Source organism: Pseudopipra pipra, chromosome 3 (assembly GCF_036250125.1).
Source record: "Pseudopipra pipra isolate bDixPip1 chromosome 3, bDixPip1.hap1, whole genome shotgun sequence".
NCBI classification, from domain to species: Eukaryota; Metazoa; Chordata; class Aves; order Passeriformes; family Pipridae; genus Pseudopipra; species Pseudopipra pipra.
The window spans coordinates 116,729,094-116,752,320 of record NC_087551.1 but is presented as its reverse complement, the minus strand read 5'-3'; the positions used below and the strand labels follow the sequence as shown (position 1 = coordinate 116,752,320).

Sequence of the window (23,227 nt, the reverse complement as noted above, 5' to 3'; positions counted from 1 at the left end):
GGAAGGTTGGGACAGCGGGCACCCCACGACAAACAGCCCAGTACCAATCAGGATCCATTTTAATCATTGTTGCAGTGTGTAAACATCAGTTACTGTCCATTAATGCTCTGTCGGGCTGAGCAGCAGGAGATACGTGGTTACAAGCCTAGATTACACTGGCATCTATGAGCGGGTTAGAGGGGGCTCAGCACGGAGCCCCCTGAGACAGCTTACTGCACTCTGTCTCGGAGCACAAACCTAAACACTAATTTGGCATTATGGAGCCTGCCCGGGGCCGCCCGGAGCAGCTGCCCCCAGGCTGGGCCAGGCCCTCCCGGCTGGGGAAGGGGCAGCTCTACCCCCTGTGCTGAGCCAGGCCCCACGCCTCTGCTCCAGGGCTCGGCCCAGGTGCGCTGCTCGGGTCTCCCAGCTGGAGCCAGCAGTGGGAGGAGTTCAGCTGCCCCCACCCCGAAGGCAACGGCGGGCTGGGGGTGAGCTCCCAGCCCCAGGGAGCAGGGGAAGGTGGATGTAGCAGGTGAGAGGCACGTTGATTGCAACCTGGCTGCAGGTCGTACATTCCTCAGCAAAGGCCCTCACTTGGGCCGGGGCTGTCCTGGGAAGGGGAGCACTACAGATCCTCATCGCCAATGCCCTCAAAGGCGTAATTGCCGTGGAAGTCGTTAGCACCCACGTCGTTAGCAGAGCTGGAGTGGCTGATCCCACGCAGGCTGACAGAGGTGAGCTTGCTCTGTGGAGAGGGGAGATGTTACAGAGGACCCTCCTAACTCCCCTCCCTGCTCAGCCTGAGGGCACCGGCACCCACACACGACTCACCGAGAGTTTGGCCATGGGCTCCCGGGAGGTGTCGGGTGAGTCCTGTGGGGACACGACACTCAGGAGCTCGGGGTTGTAGGACACAACATCCACCCATCCCACCACCCACCCTCCTGGGATGAGGCCAGGCCACCCTCTGTCCTTCCCTCCCCCGGGGAGTCAGGCTCACCGATGTGGGTCCAGGACCTCTTTCCCTTCCCAGTCGTCTGGGAGCGGGGCACCACAGCCCTGCTGTCCCCTGGGCTTGCCCCAGCCCTGCCAAGGGGACAGTGGCTTCTCTAGGGGCAGTGGACTCTCTTACCCAACGCACGGCAGAGCTCATGGTTGTGGATGTGCCCCGCCCAGGCCCGCAGGGCCCCACTCACCAGCAGAGGGGGCGACTTCACAGCTTGCTGGCTGTCCGAGCGCCGCAGGGCCCCGTTCACCCGCCGCCGAAACATCTGCAGGGAGGAGCTCGGCTCAGCCGCAGGGTCCCCGCAGGCAGCTCCAGGGCTTAAAATTGGCCCTGGGGATCTGTCTGCCGGCCCCATCCTGAGGGGAGCACTCAGGGCCCAGCCTAGACCCCAAGAAGTCACAGGGGCAGGTTAGGATCCCACCCCGGAGACACCATCCAGCCCCAACTCTCACCTTGCGGATGCTGCCTCCAGACTTTTTCACCATTAGCTCATCCACCATGGACTGCAGGCAGATGCTCAGCATGATGGCCTGCAAGGGAGAGGTGTCACGGGGCTCCACACACCACACGCTTCCCACATCCACACCAGGCCCAGACTGACCCTTTTCCCCACAGCCACTGCCAGACCAGCATGCAGGCAGCCCTACCTGTGGGCTGGTGATGGTGACCCACTGCAACCGGTCCTTGCTCATCAGGTACTCAAAAGCCAACTCCAGCTTCACCTCGGACTTCCCCGGGCTGCTCCCTGAGGGGCCGTTGCTCATTGGCACCTGCAAGGGCACACACTGAGGCTGGGAGCCTCCAGAGGGGAAGTGGCAGCTCCCCAGGCCCCAGTGCAGACCGAGGGCAGTGCTCAGTCAGGTGTGGAACACTTGCACAGTGCCCACCAGCCTTCTGCCACCATCAGCTCCCCTCGCCCCTTGAACGTCCTCACACCAACGATCCCCCAAGGCACAACTCGGACCCTCCCCAGGCCTACTGGGCTGGAAGCCAGCATCAGAGCCAGCACCTCTCCTGGGGAGAGGTGGCACAGCCAGGTCCCTCCAGCCTCCCCAGAGCCCTCCCTGCTCCCCAGGCGTCACTCACCGAGGATGTGACCCGCCAGCACCGCATGCGCGTGACCTTGAAGCTGCCCTCCTTGATCTGCTCGTTCGGCAGCCGCACCTGGAAGTTGAGCTCGTTGTTGCCGGCGCTGACGACGACGTGGCAGCCCTTCTCTGGGAAGTCGGTGACGCAGGGGTCAAACTTGAGATAACCGTAGTACTTGAGGGTCTGCGCCAGGCGGATGAACTGCAGGCAGATCCAGGGATGCTCAGCACCGCCGGCCGCCCACCCAGGCCAGGAACAGGTGACCAACCTGGCACCACACAGGAGCAGGGCTGGTGCAGCACCAGGACTGCCCCAGTCACGGCATCACACCCTCCCCTACCTCCTTCTTGGAGACTTTTTCCTGCAAGGACTTCAGCTGCCGGTGCTGTTCCTTGTTGACCACGATCCATCCGTGCTCGATGTCCGACACCGTCTGCCAAGCAGCAGAGGCTGGTGAGCAGCTGGGCTCAGAGCCACCCGAGCCCACACACAGCCGTGGCTGAGGGGTGCAGTGCCCCTCCTCACCTGGCTGGGCCACACCGACCCTCACCTGCGCATACAGCAAGTTCAACCCCACACGATGCTCCATCACATCGTCATCATAGGCCGAGTCCCAGTAGCTAGAAGAGAACCACATGGGTCAACCTATTCCCCAGCTCCTAACAGCAATGGGGAGAAAATCATCCTCCTGTGGGATGAGGCACCAGGCTGACTCTCTGGCCAGCTCTCCTGTAACCGTTGGTCACTGTGCCCTGCTCCCCCTCTAAACAGGATGCCATGGGATGGGCTGAGCCAAGCAGGGCAGCCCATGCCCCGGTGTCATGGCCAGGTGTGTTCCTGGAGGCCAAAGCCCACGTGGGCAGCAGTGGCAGGAGAGCAGGGTCCCTCTGCTGAACAGGGAGCCTCAGACAGCACCCCACTGCTGCCCCCCGCTCACCTCTTGCGCAGGATGATCCGGAACTCGGGGTTGTGCAGACTGGTGACCGACACATACGGCAGCTCAAACTCCTGCAGCTTCCGCACGACTGTGGGGAAACACCAGGTCAGCAGTGGCTCGGGGCAGCAGTGCCCCCCAGACCCCTCAGCCAGGGTGCCTGGGGTACCCGCTGGGCCTCCCATCCAGGGCAGGGTCCAAGCACACAGCCCTCACTCCGGGCAGGGTACAGGGCAGATGTCCACTGCAGTGGGCTCTACTCACAGGAGAAAGCTCCGTCCTTGGTCTCTCTCACTAGGAAGAGGCTGAAGTAGCCAACCAGGTCATCTGGCAGATCCAGCTTGGAGGCTACAGCCTGGGAGTGAGAGCAGGAGGTCACCACTTCCCGAGAGAGGTGGCACTCCTGCATCCTGACCCTGCAGTAGGACCCAGCCCATGTGCTTTCTGGGGCCTCTCAACAGCAGGAAGCCAGCACCTCTGCTGCCCTGAGGCCAGGCCTGGGGCGTCACTGCCACCAGGAAACAGCTGGGGGCCCCCTCGACATCAATGTGGCCCCAGAGACGGCCATCAGCACACCCTTTCCAGCTCCTAGCTCTTCAGTCCCACCAAGTCAACCCTGCTCTGGGGTGGGGATGTGGCAAGGAGGGCCAGGGGGGCTGCTGGGCTGCGAGAACCCCACACATGTGGGAAACCACAGAATGCAGCAGGAGGAGCTGGTCACACCCAGCGTGAGAGCTCTGGCACCTCAAGGACGTCCTCCGTCTGGTCCGAGGTGAGGATGGTGACCTTGACCTTCTGCCCATTGGAGAGCAGCACTTCCAGCACCACCTCCTCTGTAGGGATCTGCTGCGTCTCCTGGAGAGAGAAGCAGGACTGGCACCCTGGCCCCTGGGTGCAGCCTGAGGGCCCCTGCCCCGGCCCCACCCTCACCTGCTGGGCCTTGCGCAGGAAGCTGTTGAAGGTCTCGCTGCCTCCCAGCGTCGGGTCCTGCCGCACTGCGGGAAGGGGAGCGAGGAATCAGGAGTCCCTGAGAAGGGACAGGGACCCACACCAGTGCCCAGCCCCTCTGCACTCCTCGGTTTGCCCCCAGACTGTGCTGGGGCAGCCAGGGAACCCCTGCAGGGCCCCCCTCTGCCTGCACAGGGCAGGGGCTGGGACAGCAGCTGGCATCCAGAGGACAAGCCCAGCTAATGCCAGCGTGACGCCGGGAGTGCCAAGATGGGCCCTGGTGAATGGAGCAGTTCAGGAGGAAGCCACAGGCAGTGCCTCAGTGCCCTGCACGACTGGGCTGGGGCAGGCAGGCCAGCTTACCAGCCTGCATGTACTTCTCCAGCTGCTCCCGTCGCTGCTCTACCTCTGCCGGGGTGAGCGTGAAGATCTTCTTTGGGGGAAAGGCTGGGACCACGTTGGCACCATACTCCTTCCTTAACTGGGAAAAGAGCACAGTGCTGTGAGAACCTCCCTGGATGTGGTGGCCCCCGAGCCCCCACCACAGCTGACTCCCAGGGACCCAGCAAGGGGAGCAGAGAGCTCACCAGCATCCCTTAGCCACGTGGGCAACCTGCAGTGTGCAAGAACTCAGTCGGGATGTCACGGAGCAGGAGTGGGCAGCGCAGCTCCCCCCAGCCTCCCTACCTGCTCGTGCAGCCCCAGGAGCTGGCTGTAGCGCACCCGGCAGTGCAACACCCCGTTCACGTGGATGTTGTAGGCCTGCAGGGAGAAATGCCAGTCAGACCCCAGATGGAGGGGGCCCAGGGTCTGCCCAGCTCGAGGCACACAGGACACCTCGGGGAGCACCCAGGAAGAGGCGACGCCCCTGAGGACCCTGTCAAGGGACAGATTTCAAAACCCTTCAGGAAGAATGAGCACATTCAAGAGATGTGTGTGCTGGACACCAGGAAGGCCCAACCCCGTTCTGCCCAGCTACAGGGAGCACAGAGCCATGTTGCAGCCCCACAGACACGAGTGTCCCCAAGCCAGGAGGCAATGCCACCCCTCCCAGCTCCCAGGGCACCCCATGGAGCTGGTTCCTGGCTGTGCCTCTTGGTGCCCCCTCTGCCCTGGCTCAGCTCCCTCTGACGCCACAGGCAGAGCAGAGCTTTGGCTGCCAAGTGCTCTGGGCCCAGCAACTCCACAGCCCAGCTCCCGGCGCCACAGGCAACGTCCTCCCAGGGGACAGCACTGTCCCCTCAGCTCCTGCCGTCCTCAGAGCAGTGTTTGGTAGGATGGGAGGATGAGCCTCCAGCCAGCCATGGCAGCCCAGCCTCCTGTGGTTGCCCCCAGTGCCCTCCCGACTGAGCGCTGGGGCTGCCCAGGCTCAGCAGAGGCAATGGCACAGCCACACTGTAGCTCACACTGGCATCTCCCAACCCAAAGGCACCAGCCCGGTGTCTCAAGGTCCCTGCAGAGGGACCAGGAGGGACACGGGTGGTCCAGGCAGCACTCACACCTGCCCAACTCAGGGCCCTCCGTGGGGTCACGGCTCCTGCCCAGTCCCTGGCCTGCCCAAGGGCTCTCCTGAGGTCTCCCCCTGCCCAAAGAGCCACTGTGACTGCCGAGGGCAAAGTGCAGGGGGTCATGGCGTCAAAATTCCTCGGGGGCTGCCTGCTCCTCCAGTCTTGTGCAACCGCAGCTCCTGCGATCGCCAGGTCCCTCCATCGCTGCTCACCACCGCGTCCGTGCCCTTACACCCCACCTCGAGCTCCCAAGGGGAATCCTCCGGAGAGGGATCTCAGCACCGGAGGGTCCCCGCGGGACCGTGGAGCCCAGGGCTGCCCACCTTCACCCCGAGAGCACCGTCCCGGAGCCACCACCCACGCCGGGGGCTCTGTCCGCTACTGCCGGCCCCGGGGGGTGTCCGGGTACCCCGTGGCCGCCACCGTCCGGCAGCGCAGCGTACCCCGGCCCCGCTCCCGAGGCGCTCACGGCGCAGGGCACGGAGCAAAACAGGAAGCCTGGACAGACGGACGGGCGGGCCAGGATGAGCCGCGGCCGGGGATGGGACCGGACGGGGCCCGTGCGCGCTGCCGCCCCCGCCCGCGGCGCGCAGGGCGAGGGCCGGGCACCCCCGGGGCGGGCCCAGGGACCCCCACACCTGCTCCCGGGGCGCGGCGGAGCCCGATCCTCGCCCGGCCCTGGCACGGGGCGCAGGCCGGGGATTGCGGCGGGCCGGGGGCTGCAGCCTCGCCCGGCACCGGCACCGGTCCCGATCCTGATCTCGAACCGCCGCCGCGCCGGGGCTGCGGGCCCGCACGGCCCCACCGGGGCCGCACCGCACCCGGGCCGCGCCGCTCTGCTCCGAAGGACGGCTCCTCTCCCCCGGCCCCGCTCACCACGTAGGCGGCGGCGCCGCCGTCCCCGGCGCGGGTCTCGGTCTCGGGGATGGAGAAGTGCATGGCCGGGCCGAGCGCGCCCTCTCTACCCGCCTCCCGCCGCCGCCATCTCGGGCCGGCGCTCCCCGCGATGGCGCGGCCGGCGGCACCGCCCGCCCCGGGGCCGCCCCGCTCCGCCCGCCCGGGGCCGCCCCGCCCGGCCCGCTCCGCCCCGCTCCGCCCGCCCGGGGCGGCCCCGCCGCGCCCCAGCGGCCCCGCAGCGCCCCCGCCGCGCGGGGCTGAGCGCGGGCCCGAACGGGCCGGGGCCGCCGCGGCAGCCGCGGGGGCAGGACCGGGGGGGCGGGGCAGCGGGAGGGACCCCCGGGACCGGACCCGGGACCGACCGGCACCGCCCCGCCGCGGAGTGACGTCAGCGCGCGTCACGCGGGAGGATGACGTCACGGGAGTCACGCGGAGCAGCCTCCGGCCGGCAGGGGGCGCTGCGGGCGGGCGCCATGGCGGAGCGGGAGGGTGAGTGCGGGACGGGATCCGGGGCACCGGGACCGGGGCCGGCACCGCTCACGCTGCCCTCCTTCCAGGTGCGGGCCCCGAGGGAGCCGCGCCAATGCCGGCGGGACCGCAGATGAGCCGGGCCGGGGCCGGTGCGGAGCCGGGGCCGCCTGACGGTGTGTGCCCGCAGGCCCCGGAGCTCTCCCGAGAGGAGAAGCTGCAGCTGCGGAAGGAGAAGAAGCAGCAGAAGAAGAAAAAGAGGAGCGAGAAGGGGCCGTCGGCCGAGCCCGCGGAGCTGGGGCCGCCCCCCGAGCCGGGGCAGCCGCCGGGTGAGCGCCGCCGTCCCCGCAGAGCCCCGGGCGGGCAGCGCCGGGCCGGACCGGGGGTCTCCCGGGGCCCTGGGCCGGGAGCGTCCTCCAGCGGGACCGCCGGGGCGTCCCCCCGCGCCGCAGCCCAGTCCCAGCCCTTGCGCCCCCGCACACCCGCGTTCCCGCAGGGACTGCGGAGCAGAGAGCCCACTCCCCTCCCCGCAGGAGCGCGGGGCCGCCCGGGGCTGCGAGGGGCTCGAGGTGCCCTCTCCCGGGGCAGCCTCTGGCACAGAGGGCTCTCCCTGCCTCTCGCTGGGCTGCATCTCCCGGCGATGAGGGCTGGGTACAGACTCCCACTTCCCTCCCCCGCAGCAGCCGCTCACCCCGCGTCCCCCCCGGCCTCGGCCGATGGCCCCAGCGACGGCAACAAGCCCGCGGCAGGCAAGAGCAAAGCGGAGCTGCGAGCAGAGCGCCGGGCCAAGCAGGAGGCTGAGCGGGCCCAGAAGCAGGCCAGGAAGGCAGAGCTGAGCCAGGCAGTCACTGCAGCCAAGCCCCGGCCAAGCCCCACCGAGCCCCAGTCCAGTAAGGCCATGGTCACCACAGGGTGCAGAGGGTGGGTGAGCGGGGAGGGAGGGTCTGGGGTGGGCACAAGCTGGGGCTGCCTATGCAATCCATCTGTAGTGTGGGTCGTGCCTGTCCCTGGATCCTGCCCTGCCTTCTCTGAATTTGGGGGTGCTCCAGGGCAGTTTGGCCTCAGCCCGGCTTTCCTCGCAGTGGTGAAGCGGCTGCCGGAGCACGTGCAGGTGGATGACCCCGCTGCCCAGAGGAAACTGGCCAAGAAGCTGGAGCGGCAGCAGGTAGGAGGAGGGCTGGATGACAGGCTGCATGCCTGGGGCAGCCGTGCTGTGGGAGCCGGGGGGGCATGTGGTGGGACTGGGACCTGCTCTCTGAGGGCAGAGGGGATCTCAGCGTGCCTTGAGCAAGTGCTGGGTGTGACTGGTGGCCCTGGAGTGAGCAGGGCTCTCTGGCGACCCTGGCTGAGCCATCACACTGGGCTGCAGGTACCTCTGAGGCAGGACTATGGCACCAAAGTCAACCTGTTCTCCCACCTGCACCAGTACAGCAGGAAGAAGCCGTTGACGCAGCAGATGAGGTAATGAGGCCTCCCCAGCCCAGGTCCCTGGCAATGTTGGGCTCTGCTATTACTGGCCTATTGGCCTGGCTGCAGAGAGATGGGGTGTCTTGGTCCTGCATGTGGGATAGGCCTGATGGGGTGGTGGGGGACCTCTCACTTGCTGTGGGGAGCGGTGGCAGGGGCAGCCTGATGTCCTCCCTGTGCAGTGAGTTCGGCCACAGGAGAAGGGGCTGCGGGGTGAACCTGGCTCCTCAGGTCACTGCCAGCTCCCTTCCTGGGCTGTCCCTCGGGTGGTTGGGCTGGGGCCCAGCAATGGGTTGGTTGTTTTGGGCTGCAGAGGTGCAGACAGCTCCCTCCCACTGGTCCCTGCAGCATCCCCTCCACGGTGATCCACCCAGCAGTGGTGCGCCTTGGCCTCCAGTACTCCCAGGGCATCATCAACGGCTCCAATGCCCGTTGCATCGCGCTGCTGGAAGTCTTCAAACAGGTATGTGAGCAGATACCTGGCGGCAGGGGCGTTGCGGCAGGCACAGGCGTGTGTTCCTGTTCCCTGACTGCTGAGGCTGTATTTATACTCAGTCATCATCAGCCTCTTCCTCTGGGTTGTGGGCCCTGCTGGGGTCCTATTCTGGCACTGGCACTGCAGATTTGAGTTGCTAGGACACCCTTTGCCCCGCAGTGGCAGAGTGTCAGGCTATGCAGGACACACACGTGCTTGGGCTGCAGCCCCTTGGGCAGGGTGGTCGCTTGCCCTACCCTGAGGTGCCCTGAGCTCATGCTCCCTTCCTTCTTGTGCCAGCTGATCCGGGATTACTCCACTCCCCCCAACGAGGAGCTGTCTCGGGACTTGGTGGCAAAGCTGAAGCCACATATCAGGTGAGGGCTCCAGGTGCCAAAGCTCCACGGAGCGTGGTCCATCAATCACCTCTCTGGAAAGGTGTCCACTCAAACTTCAGGTGACTTCCCTGCAGTTCTGCCTCCCTGCCCACCCTTCCTGTCCCTGTCCTGGCCCTCCAGGCTGCTCTGTAACTAAACCAGTTTCCTCTGCAGTTTCCTGAACCAGTGCCGGCCGCTCTCGGCCAGCATGGGCAACGCCATCAAGTTCCTCAAGAAGGAGATCTCGTGCCTGCCTGACACCCTGCGAGAGGAGGAGGTGAGTGGCCCTGCTGAGCAGCAGGCTCCAGGCCCGGGGTGGAGAGGCTGAATGGGGAGTGGGGTGGCATGCAGACTGGGAGCAAGGGTGGGATGCAGAGTGGGAATGGTGCTTCAGTGGAGTTGGAAGCATGTTACTTTGGAGAAGAGACCAACCCCCATCTGGCTCCAACAGGGAGCTGCAGAGGGCGAGAAGGTCTGTATGGGATGTCTGTGTCTCCCCAGGCAAAGGAGAAGCTGCAGGACACAATTGACAAATACCTGCGGGAGAAGATTGTCCTGGCAGCTGAAGCCATCTCAAGGTCTGCCTTTGAGAAGATCAACGACCATGACGTGATCCTGGTGTATGGATGGTGAGCACAGAGCACGAGCAACCAGGCCAGTGGGTGGGAGGAGGAAATGGAACAGCACGGAAGTGAGCACGGGAAGTGAGGCTGTGCTAGTCCTGTGCAGGGCTTGGCTCTGTCTCATCTGGTGTGTCCAGAGTTGGGTTCCAAGAACCCCAGGGTCACAGCTTCCCTCCACCCAGGGCACTTGCAGAGCAGTCATGGCTGTTCACTGGATTTTAAACAAGCTGCAGCAAAGTCAAATGTCAGAAAGCAAAAATATGTGAGCTTATTCTTCCTTGGGAGGCCTATGTCCCAGGAAGTAGAGGTGGGAAAAGGAGCCAGAGACTGCTGCAGCAAGAGTCCAGGTGTGATGTATGTCCTGGATGGAGGAAAGAGCAGGGGCAGGAGGCCAGTGCGGGCCTGGAGCACTGGGAGAGGGAAACTGGGAGAGAGTTTGGAGAGGTAGAGAACGTCATGATGGTTACAGATGGGGAGGTCAGTGCTGCTTCAGGGAGGACTGAGATGTCCGCTTTCCAGGGGTGGTTCCCTGTGCAGAGACAGGGAGAGGGGCCCTGGGAGCCGTCGTGGCAGGAAGGTTCTGGAAGGGGCAGCACTCACGAGGGTGAGGGTGGACGTTGTGGCTGGGTGAGAGCCCGGCCTGGCGTGAGGGGGCAGCTCCTGACGGTGCCGTCAGCTCCTCCCTGGTGAACCGCACGCTGTGCGACGCCCACGCGAAGAAGGGCCGCGCGTTCCGCGTGGTCGTGGTGGACAGCCGGCCGCGCCTGGAGGGCCGGGAGACGCTGCGCCGGCTGGTGCGCAAGGGCATCCACTGCACCTACGTGATGATCAACGCCATCTCCTACGTGCTGCCTGAGGTGAGGGGCTGGGCCGGGCGCGGGGCAGGCTGCAGCACGATCACAGGTGCTGATGGATCCCTGTGCTGCCCTGGCAGGTGTCCAAAGTGCTGCTGGGAGCCCACGCGCTCCTGGCCAACGGCTCTGTCATGTCCCGGGTGGGGACGTCACAGATCGCGCTGGTCTCCAAGGCCTACAACGTGCCCGTCCTGGTCTGCTGTGAGACCTACAAGTTCTGTGAGCGAGTGCAGACAGACTCTTTTGTCTCCAATGAGCTGGGTATGGCTTCTGTCCCCTTCCTCCCACCTAGGATGTCATCCCACTCCCTGCTGCGGGCCACAGCAGGCTGCTCTGCCCTGCCATTCCGCTTTCTGGGCGAGGGGACACCACTCGTAGTCAGGGGGGCCCGGCAGGCAGCAGCAGTGTGTGCTCCCAGGGCAGGATGGAGAAGGATGGAAGGATACTATCCTTCCCCCTGATCCTGCCGGCTGCTTCTCTCTCCACAGATGACCCCGATGACCTGATTGTGCTCCGGAAGGGCCAGGCCCAGCTGGGGGGCTGGGCCGAGAACAAGTCCCTGCGTCTCCTCAACCTGGTCTATGATGTGACACCCCCAGACCTGGTGGATCTGGTCATCACGGACTTGGGCATGATCCCCTGCACCTCGGTGCCTGTGGTCCTGCGTGTCAAGAACGTGGATCAATAGTCAGGACAGCTGCATGGACACTAATAAACTAGGCCCACAGTACCCTATGTGTGCTGTCTGTTGTGGTGTGGCAGAGCCCTGGCACCTGTGTCACCAGTGGGGTAGCTCTGCACCTTCCTTTGGGCGTGCTGGCCCAAGCCCCTCTCTTCCTGCTCCAGGCTGCAGCGGGGAAGGGTCTTCTGTGTCCCTGAGCCACTCCTCTGGGAACTGGGGAAAAAGGGACACTGTGGTGATGGCCCCTGGCTCAGCCTCCTCCAGCTGAGCTTCTGGCAGCCCCCTCGAGCTGGGCTGCAGTGGAAGAGCTCGGGCCCCTCCTGCCGTGGCCTCTGGCGCCAGCCCTGGACTGGGGCCTTCCCGCGGGGTCCGGCGCGGTGGCGGACGGTGCCCGGAGCAGTGAGGCCTTGGGGAACCGCGGCCGGTGCTGCCCCGGCACCGGGCACCGATCGGGTACCGCGGGCAGCGGGGCTGGCGCGGCTCCTCGGGGGCGGGGCCTGGCGGAAGGGGCGGGGCCATGCAAATCGCGTCGCAAACGGCGGAGCGGCTCCGGGGCGGGGGTGGGGCCTCAGCGGAGGGGCGTGTCCATGCAAATCACACACCACTCGCGCGGGACGCCGGGACACGTCCCGCACACAGACCCCGCGGCCACGCGCGTCCGCGGGCGCTGCTGTGCGGGCGGGGCCGTGCGGGACGGTGGGGAGCGCGGGGCCGCGCGGGGGCGGGGCCGGGGGGTCGGTGAGCGTGTGGTCGGGGTGGGTGCGCGGGGCGGGCGCGGCGGGGCCGGGGAGACGGAGTCATACTTACCTGGCAGGGGAGACACCATGATCAGGCAGGTGGTTTTCCCAGGGCGAGGCTCATCCCTTGCACTCCGGGTGTGCTGACCCCTGCGATTTCCCCAAATGCGGGAAACTCGACTGCATAATTTGTGGTAGTGGGGGACTGCGTTCGCGCTCTCCCCTGACGTACGTGGTACAACGACAGATAAGTTCCTCGGAAGGGCATTACTGCTCTGCATTGAGAGTTCTCAATGTTGGTCTACTTCTCGTCCCCCCGGTTACGATCCCGCTCTCGGGATCCCGTGTCCCGGTACGGCCCAGCCCGGCTCCGGCTCCCCCGGCCGCGCTCAGCCGTTCCGCACGAACCCGCGGTCGGGCCCTGGCTCGCTGTGCCCCCGTGCCGGTTCAGAGACAGATGTTATTTATATCGCGGCAGGTGACCTGTCAGTCTGTCGGCGTTCCAAGGTAGTACTCGGTTCCTGAGTGGAACTGAAGGGGACCCGTGCGGCCGGACGGGTCGAGGGACAAGGAACCGGGTTCCCCTCGCCGCCTTCCCCCCCTCCAGAGGGTCCCACACCCCTTCGGGGTTCGCCCCTGACACTCGCGGTCCCAAGTCCTGCTGCTCCCTTGTCCCTCGACCCGTCCCGGTCCAGCACCGGGCTCTCCGCTGTCTGCCCGCGGCCGCACGAGTCCCCTTCAGTTCCACTCAGGAACCGAGTACTACCTTGGAACGCCGACAGACTGACAGGTCACCTGCCGCGGTATAAATAACATCTGTCTCTGAACCGGCACGGGGGCACAGCGAGCCAGGGCCCGACCGCGGGTTCGTGCGGAACGGCTGAGCGCGGCCGGGGGAGCCGGAGCCGGGCTGGGCCGTACCGGGACACGGGATCCCGAGAGCGGGATCGTAACCGGGGGGACGAGAAGTAGACCAACATTGAGAACTCTCAATGCAGAGCAGTAATGCCCTTCCGAGGAACTTATCTGTCGTTGTACCACGTACGTCAGGGGAGAGCGCGAACGCAGTCCCCCACTACCACAAATTATGCAGTCGAGTTTCCCGCATTTGGGGAAATCGCAGGGGTCAGCACACCCGGAGTGCAAGGGATGAGCCTCGCCCTGGGAAAACCACCTGCCTGATCATGGTGTCTCCCCTGCCAGGTAAGTATGACTCCGTCTCCCCGGCCCCGCCGCGCCCGCCCCGCGCACCCACCCCGACCACACGCTCACCGACCCCCCGGCCCCGCCCCCGCGCGGCCCCGCGCTCCCCACCGTCCCGCACGGCCCCGCCCGCACAGCAGCGCCCGCGGACGCGCGTGGCCGCGGGGTCTGTGTGCGGGACGTGTCCCGGCGTCCCGCGCGAGTGGTGTGTGATTTGCATGGACACGCCCCTCCGCTGAGGCCCCACCCCGCCCCTTCTGCTGCCCTGGGGATTGCGTGGCCCCTTCCGCCAGAGCTCTTTCCGTGACGTCATCATCCCGCGCCATTGCCGGTTCTGCTTCCGGTTCGCTGCTGGCGGCGCGGCCCCACAGCGGGGCGGCGGCTCCGGGAGCCCCCGATGGCGTCAAGCGCCGCCCGCGGGCCGCGCTGCCGGGAGCGGAGCCGTCGAGGGCGGCTGCGACGGGCATCGGGGTCCGCCGGGCGCAGCCGGAGCCGTAGTGGGGACCGGGAGGGTGAACAGCGAGCGCTCCGTATGTACCGGGGGTGGCGGGTAGGGGGGGCTCCCCGGGTGCGAAGCGGTAACGCCGCGCCCGGTGCTGCGGGACACCGAGACGTGCCGGGGAGTCTTGCAGGGGGTTGGCGCTGATTCCGGTGTTTCTGGGCAGGGCAAGAGTCGCCGTCGGGAGATCCGGACTGTGATGGTGGAGAAGCTGCCAAATCCCCGAAAAAAAACGTGCGACCCCGAATCAACCGCGATGGGGCGGCGGAGGGGCACGGCGAGAGCTCTGCGAACGGGGCGGTGCCGCCCCCGGGGACTCCCGGGAAGCGCGGCGGGAAGGGCAAGGCCGAGGTGCTGCTGCTGGAGCTGTCCCCGCCCCGGGAGCCCATCCGGGTGCAGAAGATGCTGGGGAGCAGCGAGGAGGGTGCCGGCCTGGACACCCCCCGGGGCGGGCGGCCCAAGAGGAGGGCGGCCAAAGTGTAAGTGGAGGCAGCAGTGGGGTCGGGGGCCACCTGTGGGAGAGCTGGGGGTGCTCACCTGGGGAAGAGAAGGCTCCAGAGGGACCTGAAAGCCCCTTCCAGGGCCTAAAGGGGCTCCAGGAGAGCTGAAGAGGGACTTGGGACAAGGACCTGGAGGGACAGGAGAAGGAGATAGCTTCCCACTGCCAGAGGACGGGACTAGATGGGATTTTGGGAAGGAGTTCTTCCCTGTGAGGGTGATGAGGCCCTGACACAGGTTGCCCAGAGAAGCTGTTGCTGCCCCATCCCTGAAAGTGTCCAAGGCCAGGTTGGACGGAGCTTGGAGCAACCTGGGATAGTGGAAGGTGTCCCTGCCCGTGGCAGAGGGTGGGATACAATGAGCTTTAAGGTCCTTTCCAACCCAAACTGTCCCCTGAATCCATGATTCCATGGCCTCTGCCTATCCCAAGAAGTCTCGGTGTCTTCCCTGTGGGGCTTTGTCCCACTTTGGTGGCATGAACCGATTCCCCACAGAACGATCATTTCCCACTTTAAGGAATGTGTTTGCATCCAGGAGCTCTGGATCTGGGGCATGGGGAGATTCCTTGGTTCCTGGGGAAGCAGGAGGAGTTTGCTGGGGGGAGCTGGGGGTCCTGTGCTGGTGGGCTGTGGTGCAGCTGGAGCAGATCAACCCCCTGCCCAGGGGCCAGAGGGTGCTCAGCTGCCCTGTGCTGCCCCGTGCTCAGCTCCGGGCACTGCCCTGGGCTCCCAGGGCTCTGCTGTACCTGCAGGAGCTGGCAGAGGAGCTGATGTCTGTGTGCCACCCCCCTGCTCCCACCGAGGAGGCCCCGGAGCCAGAGCCCGAGTGTGTCCGGGGGAGGCACCGGAGCCGGAGGAGAAAGGAGGAGGACACGGACAGCGACGACCCCGCTCGAGACGCCGACTTCGTGCCCTCGCAGGAGGTGCTGCAGGCGGAGGAGGAGGAGGAGGAGGGCAGTGATGTGATGCTCAGCGAGGCCTCGGAGCCAGAGCTGGAGGCGCCCCGAGGGCACGGCGGGAGGACGGCAGCCACAGGGGTGAGGGCAGGGGCAGGGACTCTGCCTGGGCCCCTCAGCTGTGTCCCAGCACAAACAGCTCCAGGTGTGACAGCAGTGACAGGGGCACGACAGCCCTGGGGCAGGACACGGGTGACACAGGGCCACGGGCAATGGGATGGGAACAAGGACAGGTCCTTTGGGAGAGGGAGCAGAGCCTGGGCTCCTGCTGGAGCAGTGAGAGGTGGAGGTGGGTCCTGGAGGGGTCCTGGTATCCTGGAATTCCCTGCAGTGGGGCTCTGTGTCTTTAGCCCAGCGTGACATTGTGACAGTGGCTGGGGAGAGCACTGTTCTCAGGGGCTGGGCTGGTGCTCTTTGGGACAGGCGAGTCCCCCAGGGCTCAGGGGACATCTGGGGCCTGCTCTGAATCTGCTCTTGTGCCCAGAGATCCAAGCCCCCATGCCGAGGCCTCGCTCCCAACGGCTTCCCCAAGTCCATCATGGCCCCAGTGGAAAAGAGCTCCAGCCTCACCTGCAGCCTGTGAGCAGGGGCTTGGGGTGCTGGGGGGCTCAGGGGGCCACGGGGTGATCATTGATGCCCTGGTATCGTCACTGGCACAGGCCCAAGGGCAGAGAAACCTTTGGGTGTTCCACTGGGATGGGGCAGGGCCGGGCCAGGGGCTGTGGGCAAGGGCAAGGGGTGCTGCCCGTGCCATGGGGAGGGTGTGAGGGCAGGGGGTGCTGGCTGTGCCATGGGGAGGGCAGGGGGGCAGGGGGTGCTGGCTGTGCCATGGGGTGAGGGCAGAGGGTGCTGGCTGTGCCATGGGGTGAGGGCAGAGGGTGCTGGCTGTGCCATGGGGAGGGTGTGAGGGCAGGGGGTGCTGGCTGTGCCATGGGGGGAGGGCAGGGGGTGCTGGCTGTGCCATGGGGTGAGGGCAGGGGGTGCTGGCTGTGCCATGGGGAGGGCGTGAGGGCAGGGGGTGCTGGCTGTGCCATGGGGAGGGTGTGAGGGCAGGGGGTGCTGGCTGTGCCATGGGGAGGGTGTGAGGGCTGGGGGTGCTGGCTGTGCCATGGGGTGAGGGCTGGGGGTGCTGGCTGTGCTGGGCACGGGGCCGTGGCTGAGGCCTGGCACACACTGCAGGAGGGAGCAGAAGCACTCGCAGTGGGAGTTCCCAGACTGGATCCCAATGGCACACAGGTGGACGTGTCTCTCTGACAGGTACCGTTGAAGCAGGAGGAGAGGGAGTGGGGCTGGGGGGAAGTGGGGCAGGTCCCAGCAGTGTGCAGAGTGAGTGAGGGGGTGGGCAAGGAGGATCTCTTGGATTTGGCTATGGAGCCTCCATAGCTGCTGGAGTCACCCAGAGGCTGAGATAGTGCTAGGGCATGGGGCTGTGCTGGGGTGACTGAGTGAGGGGCAGGGATACGTCTCACCTTCTGCCTGCACAGTGAGGCTGCCCCGTACCTGCCAGCAGAGGAGAAGTCTCCCCTCTTCTCCATCCAGCGTGAGGGCATTGAGGACGACGGTGCCTTGTACAGGGTAAACAGGTGTGTGACAGGGTGTCCTCAGGCCCTGTGGGGCGGTGGCTGACCTACCTAGGACTGGCCGTGGCCCCCAGGGTCATCCATGGGCTGGGCAACTGGCCCGTGCTGTGCCCTGGGGTCCCAGCAGCCCTCACCTCTCTCCCCCCTTCAGATTCAGCTCCCTGCAGCCCCACCCAGAGCGCCTGGACATCTCCTTCTTTGTGGGTGGCCCGGTGTGGGCAATGGAGTGGTGCCCGACTCCCGAGGGCTCGGCAGCCCCGCAGTACGTGGCCGTGTCCTGCCACAGGAGCATGGAGGAGACGCACAGCGTGGCCGGGCTGCACACGGGCCCCGCACTCCTGCAGCTCTGGGGCCTGGGTGCGCTGCAGTTGGAGCAGGGGTGAGTGGCAGGGCCTGGGGAAGGGGCCAGGGGCTGCCCAGGGATGGGGCAGGGCCCAGGCCTCGTGTCTCTCTGGCTGAGTGGGTGGTGAGGCTGATCCTCTCCCAGAACCACCAGCCACGGCCTGAACCCCATGAGGGCTGTGCTGGTGGCCAGCTCTGCTGCTGGTGTGCAGTTGTGTCTACTGGAGCTGCTGGGCAACGGCTGTAGTGTTCCTCATGGCCTGACCTGTGCTCACAGCTCTCCTGACAAAGCCAGGCTGGCCTATGCCATCGCTGCCGACCACGGCTGCGTCTGGGACATGAAGTTCTGCCCCAGCGGGGCCTGGGAGCCGCCTGCCACGGCCCGGACGGTGAGTGCTGCCCAAAGCACTCACCTTGGGTTCCCTGAGGGACCTGAGGGGTGACCTGAGGGCTGAGCCTGTCTGTCCTTCTCCAGCACCCGCAGATGAGCCGGCTGGGCCTGCTGGCTGCCGCCTTCTCAGACGGCAGGGTGGTGGTGTACGCCCTGCCGCACCCCGGGGCCCTGCGCTGCGCCAAGACAACACAGGTAAAAGGTAGGAAGAGCTGCGCCGCCGGGTAGGGGCATCCTGGCCCTCCTCCCACTGTGCTGGGGTGGGGCTGCGAACCCTGGGGCTGGAGCCCCCCTGCCCACGGTATCCCACTGTGCTGGGGAACTGCCGGCAGAACCATGTCCCAGCCCGGGAGCTGCATGAGGAGGCAGTGAGCCCACCTTACCCCCAGGACTGGGACCCTGCTGCCCCCAGCCTGGCATCTGGCACAGGGCACAGTGTGGGGGTCCAAGGCTGCTTTTTGGTGTCAGAGGGTGTCACAGTGCTGCTTTGATTCAGTCTTGGGGACACTGCAGGAGGCTGGCTGGGACACGGCTCGCAGGCAGCCCCCAAAGCTGGGGGCTCTTGGCAGCGTCGCTGTGGCTGTAATCCACATCTGTAGTGGGATGCAGAGAATGATGCAGCCACACAGTGTTTCCCCAGCCATTCTCTACATCCCTGCTGGCCACTGGGAGCGTGTCCTGCTGCTGGAGCTGCTCCCTGCAGCCTGGCTGAGCCAAGTGCCCGGGCAGGACCGGGAGCGCTGGGCTGGCTCAGAGCTAATGGTGCCTGTAATAGGCTGTGCCGCGCCGGGCGGGATTGATGGCCGCGCGTGCTGGCGGTGGGCGCTCAGCCGTGGCCGACAGCCTGCACGTCCTCGCTGACAGTGGGAAATGGGCTCGCGGTGCAGCTCCCGGCCCCCGCAGCACGTCGGCCGTGCCTGCGCCGACTGCGGCTGGCTGGGCTGCTGCTGGCTGGGCTGCTGCTGGCTGGGCTGTGGCTGGCTGGGCTGTGGCTGGCTGGGCTGCTGCTGGCTGGGCTGTGGCTGGCTGGGCTGTGGCTGGCTGGGCTGCTGCTGGCTGGGCTGCTGCCACAGCGCCCACGTGGCGTCCTGGGGGGGGGCCCGGCTCCTGCCACCGGCTGGGGCCCGGCACGTCGGTGGCTGTGACTGCACGTACCATCTCTGTGCCTCACAGGCAGGCTGGAGCACTGATTCCCAGCCGCAGGATCAGTGCCAGGCTGCAGTGCTGAGCCCTGCTAGCAGCTCCCAGGCTGGTGTGGCTGTGCTGGCTGTCCCTGGGGCACCAGGAATCCGCACCCGGTGTTCCTGCCTGGCAGAGCTGGGGCTGCTCTCCACACCATGTCCCGGCTGTCACAGCCGTGCCGGGGAAGATGCATGGCTCCTCCATGCCTCCACCCACAGCTGCCATGCTCCGGGCTGGGATGTGCCTGTCTGCTGCCTGCTGTGCCAGAGGACAGCCCTGCACTGGGCACAGGGGGACCACAGGCCTGAGGGGTGTGGGACAGGGTCCCCACAGCACGCGTGTCAGGTGTTGCTGGTGGGGGGGATTTTCTGGCAGATGGAGCTGGTGTGTGGGGGTCCCATGGGCACCTCACTCTAAGCCATTGGCCACGGGGTCTCTGCAGCCTTCCTTCCCCAGGAGTGCTACCCCCTTCAGCCCCATCACCCCATGGAGCAGATGTCCTGCATAGCCACTCCTTCCCTCCCCAGGGTGGTCACAGTCACGTCTGGCCCTTGCATATCACCGCGTGCCCTTGACTTTGGTGCCAGTCATGGTGGGGTGGGGGCATGTCAGCCCTGCCTCACCTTTGTCTACAGTGCCTTTCAGTGGGCTGCTTCCTCCTGCATTGGCAGGCCTGGTTGGGGTCCTGCCCCTGCTGGCTCTTGGGTTTGGTGCTCCATGAGCTCTGATTCCTGCTGTGCTGGGGACACTGCCCTGGGGGGGTGGCAGGACAGGAACCAGGAGCCTGGCCAAGGCCGTGGGGAGCTGCGATCCAGGCTCCAGGCAGGGAGCTCCCAGAAAGCTGGTACCTGCCCTGACCCCACTCTGCTCTCTTCTAGATGGGCCCCTCCACAAGCACCTTATCTGCAAGGTCAGTGTCCCCCACCACGGTGGTCCCTGTCGGGGCCAGCACCCAGCAAGCCCCCTGGCCGGTGCAGGTGGGAGAGTGGGGAGGAGCCGGGGCACCTGCGGAGCGTTGGAGGGGCAGAGCAGAGCTGTGCTCCCACCCTGCACATCCCGGCTCTCAGGGCACGGATGGCACCAGCGCCAGGCTGTGACCCAGGGCTGTCCCTTGGCCCCCAGGTGCAGTGCATTGCCACGCTCCAGGTGGGCTCCATCCAGGCAGGGAACGCATCCGAGTGCGGGCAGTGCTTCAGCCTCTCCTGGATGCCCTCCAAGCCCCACCATCATTTGGCAGCGGGGTTTTATGATGGTGAGTCTCTCCTGCACCCTACAGCAGCACTGGGAGAGCAGCCCTTGCCCTGGCAGAGACCCTGGAGCTCCCTCATCCTTGGCTGGGGCAGGGAATGGGGGAGCCCAGGGGTGAGGGATGGGGGGAGCAGCAGCCAGCGGTGGGTGCTGTGCTAGAACCTCTGCCCATCCCTGGGGTGGGGGAAGGCTTCTCTGGGCTAGCCATTGGCACCCTCACATACCTGTCGGCTCCAGGATGTGGCTCTGGCCTAATCCACATCTGTTCAATTTGCCTGGATGGAATTTTTTGCCAGCCTTCCAGTGATCTGCAGCTCTATGCTGTCCTGCCAGGTCCTGCTGCCATCCTGTCCTGCTCTGAGCCCTGGCCCCAGCTCTCACCTGGCTGCTGTGTTCCACAGCTCCCACAGCGCTGCCCATGCCGCTGCCAGGTCCTGCTGCCATCCTGTCCTGCTTGGAGCCCTAGCTCCAGCCTGGCTGCCATATTCCACAGTCCTGCCTGTGCCGCTGCCCGTCCCACACTGCAGCACCTGTGCCATCAGCGGCACCTCAGGGAAATGGGTCTCTCCACAGGCACCGTGGCCATCTGGAACCTGCTCACCAAGTCCCTGCTGCAGTGTGTGCACCAGCCCGATGCCTCCCTCAAGCTCTACCCTTTCCAGTGCTTCCTGGCCCACGACCACGCGGTCCGGAGCATCGAGTGGTGCAAGGCCGACAAGTGAGGGCAGGAGCGGGCACAGGTGCTGCCGGGAGAGGGGCTCCCTCCTTCAGGAGGGGTTCCTTTGCCAAGAGGGGCTTGGGAGGCCATGGTGCCAATGGCACTTGGCCTTCTGCAACACTGGAGGGATAGAGTTGGGCTTTCCATGGTGAGGGCAGTAGAGCCACTGGGGGACTGGGGCCACCTGGACCCTGCGCCAGGACAGGCCCCGGCTCTGCGCTGGGCTCTCAGTGCTGCCTTTCTCCTGGTTCTCAGCAACTTCCTGGTCACGGCAGGCAGTGACCGCAAGATCAAGTTCTGGGACCTGCGGCGACTCTACGAGCCCATCAACAGCATCAAGCGGTTCCTGAGCACTGAGGTGGCCTGGCTGCTGCCCTACAATGGCATCACTGTGGCCCAGGACAACTGCTATGCCTCGTGAGTGCCAGGGTCCAGCCCCACTGCCGGGGCCTGGTTCAACCCCCCAAGGGGCCCCTCTGGCCTCCCCCTTCCTGGGACTGTACAGCTATGCCGTGGCAGAGGCAGGCTCTGCTTGTGCTGGGTCACACCGCAGCGGCACAGCGTGACATCCCCTCTCCCGTGCCATCCTGGGACACAGGAAGGGTGGGCCAGGGGACAGCCAGCCCCTGGGCAGGGCAGCAGGGGTCCTGCTGAAGGGGTCTGTGTTCCCGGTGAGTTCTCAGTCTCCAGGATCTGCCCTGAGCTGCCTCCTTACCCTGTGACATGCTGCTAGAGCAAGGGTGGCTCCCCTGGCACCTGGGTCTGGGGGAAGGTGGGCTGTGCCTGGCTCGTGCAGTCCCAGTGGCAGCACAGAGCTCTGTCCTTAACCTGTCCCTTGCACCGCAGGTATGGGCTCTGCGGGATCCACTACATCGACGCCGGGTACCTGGGTTTCAAGGCCTATTTCGTGGCCCCTCGCAAGGGCACTGTGTGGGTAAGGGCTGGTGTGGGGCCGTTATGTCCCGGGGGCCGGGTCAGCGCCAGCTGGGGCCCGGGGCTCGCGGGTAGGGGTGGGTGACGCTGCCTGGCTGGGGTGGTGGGGACCCCGCACCCTCCAGCCCTCTGTCCCTGCAGAGCATCTCTGGCTCAGACTGGCTGAACACGGTGGCTGCGGGTGACATCACCGGCGAGCTGGTGGCTGCGGTGCTGCCTGACCTGGCCATCAACCCCCTAAACGTCAAGCGCTCCTTGGACCGCAGATTTGTAAGAGGCTGTTGTGTTTCGGGGTCGGGGGGGAGCCTGGCCCAGCACACGGGGAGCCAGGCAGGGAGGGGGCATCGGAAGAGCATCCTGGGCCCCCCACACTGCTGATCCCTGGTGGCCCCTGGCTGCAGAGGAGCAGCAGGACCCCTGCCCTGCCCTGAGCCCCCTCTCACCCACAGCCAGTGTACAAAGCCGACCTGCTGCCCTGCAGCCCTGCCGGGCCCAAGAGCACTGAGCAGGCACTGCCCAGGACCCGGTGCTACAGTGAGATGGTGGCCAGGAGCTACATCCAATTCCAGGACACGGACCTGGTAGGAGAGGGCAGGATGCAGCTGGTGGTCCAGCCTCATGAGTGGGGCCTGTGGGGCTGGGGCTGGGCTGCGGGGGTGCCAGGGCCAGGAGATGCTGCTGGGGCATTGGGGCAGCCCCTCACATCTAGCAGAGCTGGGACCATGGTCCCTGCAGTGCTCCTGCCCCGGCCCACAGCCCAAGGTGGTGCTGCCACTTTCCAGCGCAGCTTCCAGAACTTGGCGAGCCGGGAGCCCATGCGCAGGATGCACACGCAGGAGGTGAAGGCAGAGCTGAGCCTCGACCGCCTGCAGCTGGAGGCCCTGCACAAGGTGAGGGGCCAGGCCCAGCCCCAGCCCTGCAGCAGCAGCGCTGCTGTGGGGGCCCAGGTCCCGGTGCCTCAGCCCCACGCCTCCCGAACCCCTCTCTTCCCCCAGGTGCGCTTCAGCCCCAACCTGGACTCGCAGGGCTGGCTGGTGTCGGGTGGGCAGGCGGGCATCGTGCGGGCGCACTGCCTGGCAGGACTGGCCTCTGGTGTGAGCCACCGGCTGCTCCCGGAGTGCCAGGCCCGCTTCGCTTCCCTCTACAGGAATGTGTCTGGGAGCCCTGGCCCCCCCGAGTGCTCCCCAGTGCCGGCAGAGTAGGGGGGTTGGTCCCTCGTGCTGCTCACCCCGGGCAGGGCCTGGGGCCGCCTGTGCTGGCCAGGGACTGTGGCCCCTCTCGGTGCTGCCTTCCTGCTGGGCCCCTGCTGTGGGAGGTGCGGCTGCTCCCAGCTGCCCCTGGGATCCTCCAGACACGTCTTCCGAACCCGGAAGGATCTGTCTGCGCTGTTTGGCCTGAGCTGGGTGGGGGTGGTGGGACTAGTGCATGTACTGGGGTACATGCTGTGGGTCTGACCCCACAGAAGTGCCCATGGGCCCCAGTGGCGTGGAGCTGTGCTTGTGCTCGCCTCCGGCCCCACTGCGCTCCGAGGGGCAGGGAGGGGGCTGGGAGCTTTGGAATTGCTCACATTGAGCCTGTGTTCAGCTGTGCAGTAAACGTGGTTGATTTTGTACGACTGTGGAGGTGCCTGC

The 23,227-nt window shown here is 66.2% G+C and overlaps 3 protein-coding genes and 2 non-coding genes across 8 annotated transcripts; 3 read left to right on the top strand and 2 right to left on the bottom strand.

The window, feature by feature from the left end:
- Positions 1-41: 41 nt before the first annotated feature.
- SNX17 (sorting nexin 17) lies at positions 42-6,505 on the bottom strand. Its single transcript, XM_064650868.1, has 15 exons — positions 6,344-6,505; positions 4,647-4,721; positions 4,323-4,440; positions 3,942-4,006; positions 3,756-3,866; positions 3,276-3,366; positions 3,015-3,102; positions 2,628-2,697; positions 2,418-2,510; positions 2,075-2,278; positions 1,636-1,758; positions 1,441-1,518; positions 1,179-1,253; positions 814-855; positions 42-727 (listed from the first exon to the last, which is right to left on the bottom strand). Exons 1-15 carry the CDS (start codon positions 6,404-6,406, stop codon positions 608-610), a joined length of 1,416 nt encoding a protein of 471 aa, XP_064506938.1. The 5' UTR covers positions 6,407-6,505; the 3' UTR covers positions 42-607.
- A 210-nt stretch (positions 6,506-6,715) lies between these two features.
- EIF2B4 (eukaryotic translation initiation factor 2B subunit delta) lies at positions 6,716-11,358 on the top strand. Of its 3 annotated transcripts, none has more exons than XM_064650860.1 (12): positions 6,716-6,853; positions 6,922-7,161; positions 7,516-7,722; positions 7,915-7,997; positions 8,202-8,293; positions 8,648-8,762; positions 9,075-9,151; positions 9,326-9,428; positions 9,653-9,780; positions 10,451-10,631; positions 10,709-10,889; positions 11,117-11,358. In XM_064650860.1, exons 1-12 carry the CDS (start codon positions 6,775-6,777, stop codon positions 11,314-11,316), a joined length of 1,686 nt encoding a protein of 561 aa, XP_064506930.1. In that variant the 5' UTR covers positions 6,716-6,774; the 3' UTR covers positions 11,317-11,358. The 3 variants fall into 3 exon arrangements, with proteins under 3 accessions (XP_064506930.1, XP_064506932.1, XP_064506929.1); XM_064650862.1 differs by having other exon boundaries at positions 6,717-6,921; positions 7,023-7,161; positions 7,513-7,722; XM_064650859.1 differs by having other exon boundaries at positions 6,718-6,853; positions 7,513-7,722.
- Positions 11,359-12,109: 751 nt separating this feature from the next.
- LOC135412528 (U1 spliceosomal RNA) lies at positions 12,110-12,273 on the top strand. The gene has a single exon (XR_010429724.1). It is a non-coding gene; the product is annotated as a U1 spliceosomal RNA (small nuclear RNA).
- An 821-nt stretch (positions 12,274-13,094) lies between these two features.
- On the bottom strand, positions 13,095-13,258 carry LOC135412527 (U1 spliceosomal RNA). The gene has a single exon (XR_010429723.1). It is a non-coding gene; the product is annotated as a U1 spliceosomal RNA (small nuclear RNA).
- A 284-nt stretch (positions 13,259-13,542) lies between these two features.
- Positions 13,543-22,941, top strand: GTF3C2 (general transcription factor IIIC subunit 2). Of its 2 annotated transcripts, XM_064650857.1 has the most exons (18): positions 13,559-13,780; positions 13,916-14,228; positions 14,980-15,283; positions 15,687-15,781; positions 16,382-16,459; positions 16,687-16,785; positions 16,934-17,161; positions 17,402-17,513; positions 17,600-17,717; positions 19,576-19,607; positions 19,820-19,949; positions 20,519-20,663; positions 20,919-21,080; positions 21,510-21,597; positions 21,738-21,866; positions 22,046-22,177; positions 22,379-22,486; positions 22,592-22,941. In XM_064650857.1, exons 1-18 carry the CDS (start codon positions 13,648-13,650, stop codon positions 22,796-22,798), a joined length of 2,613 nt encoding a protein of 870 aa, XP_064506927.1. In that variant the 5' UTR covers positions 13,559-13,647; the 3' UTR covers positions 22,799-22,941. The 2 variants fall into 2 exon arrangements, 1 of the variants encoding a protein (XP_064506927.1); XR_010429547.1 differs by lacking the exons at positions 22,379-22,486; positions 22,592-22,941 and having other exon boundaries at positions 13,543-13,780; positions 17,600-17,710; positions 20,519-20,811; positions 21,722-21,866.
- The last annotated feature ends 286 nt before the right edge of the window (positions 22,942-23,227 follow it).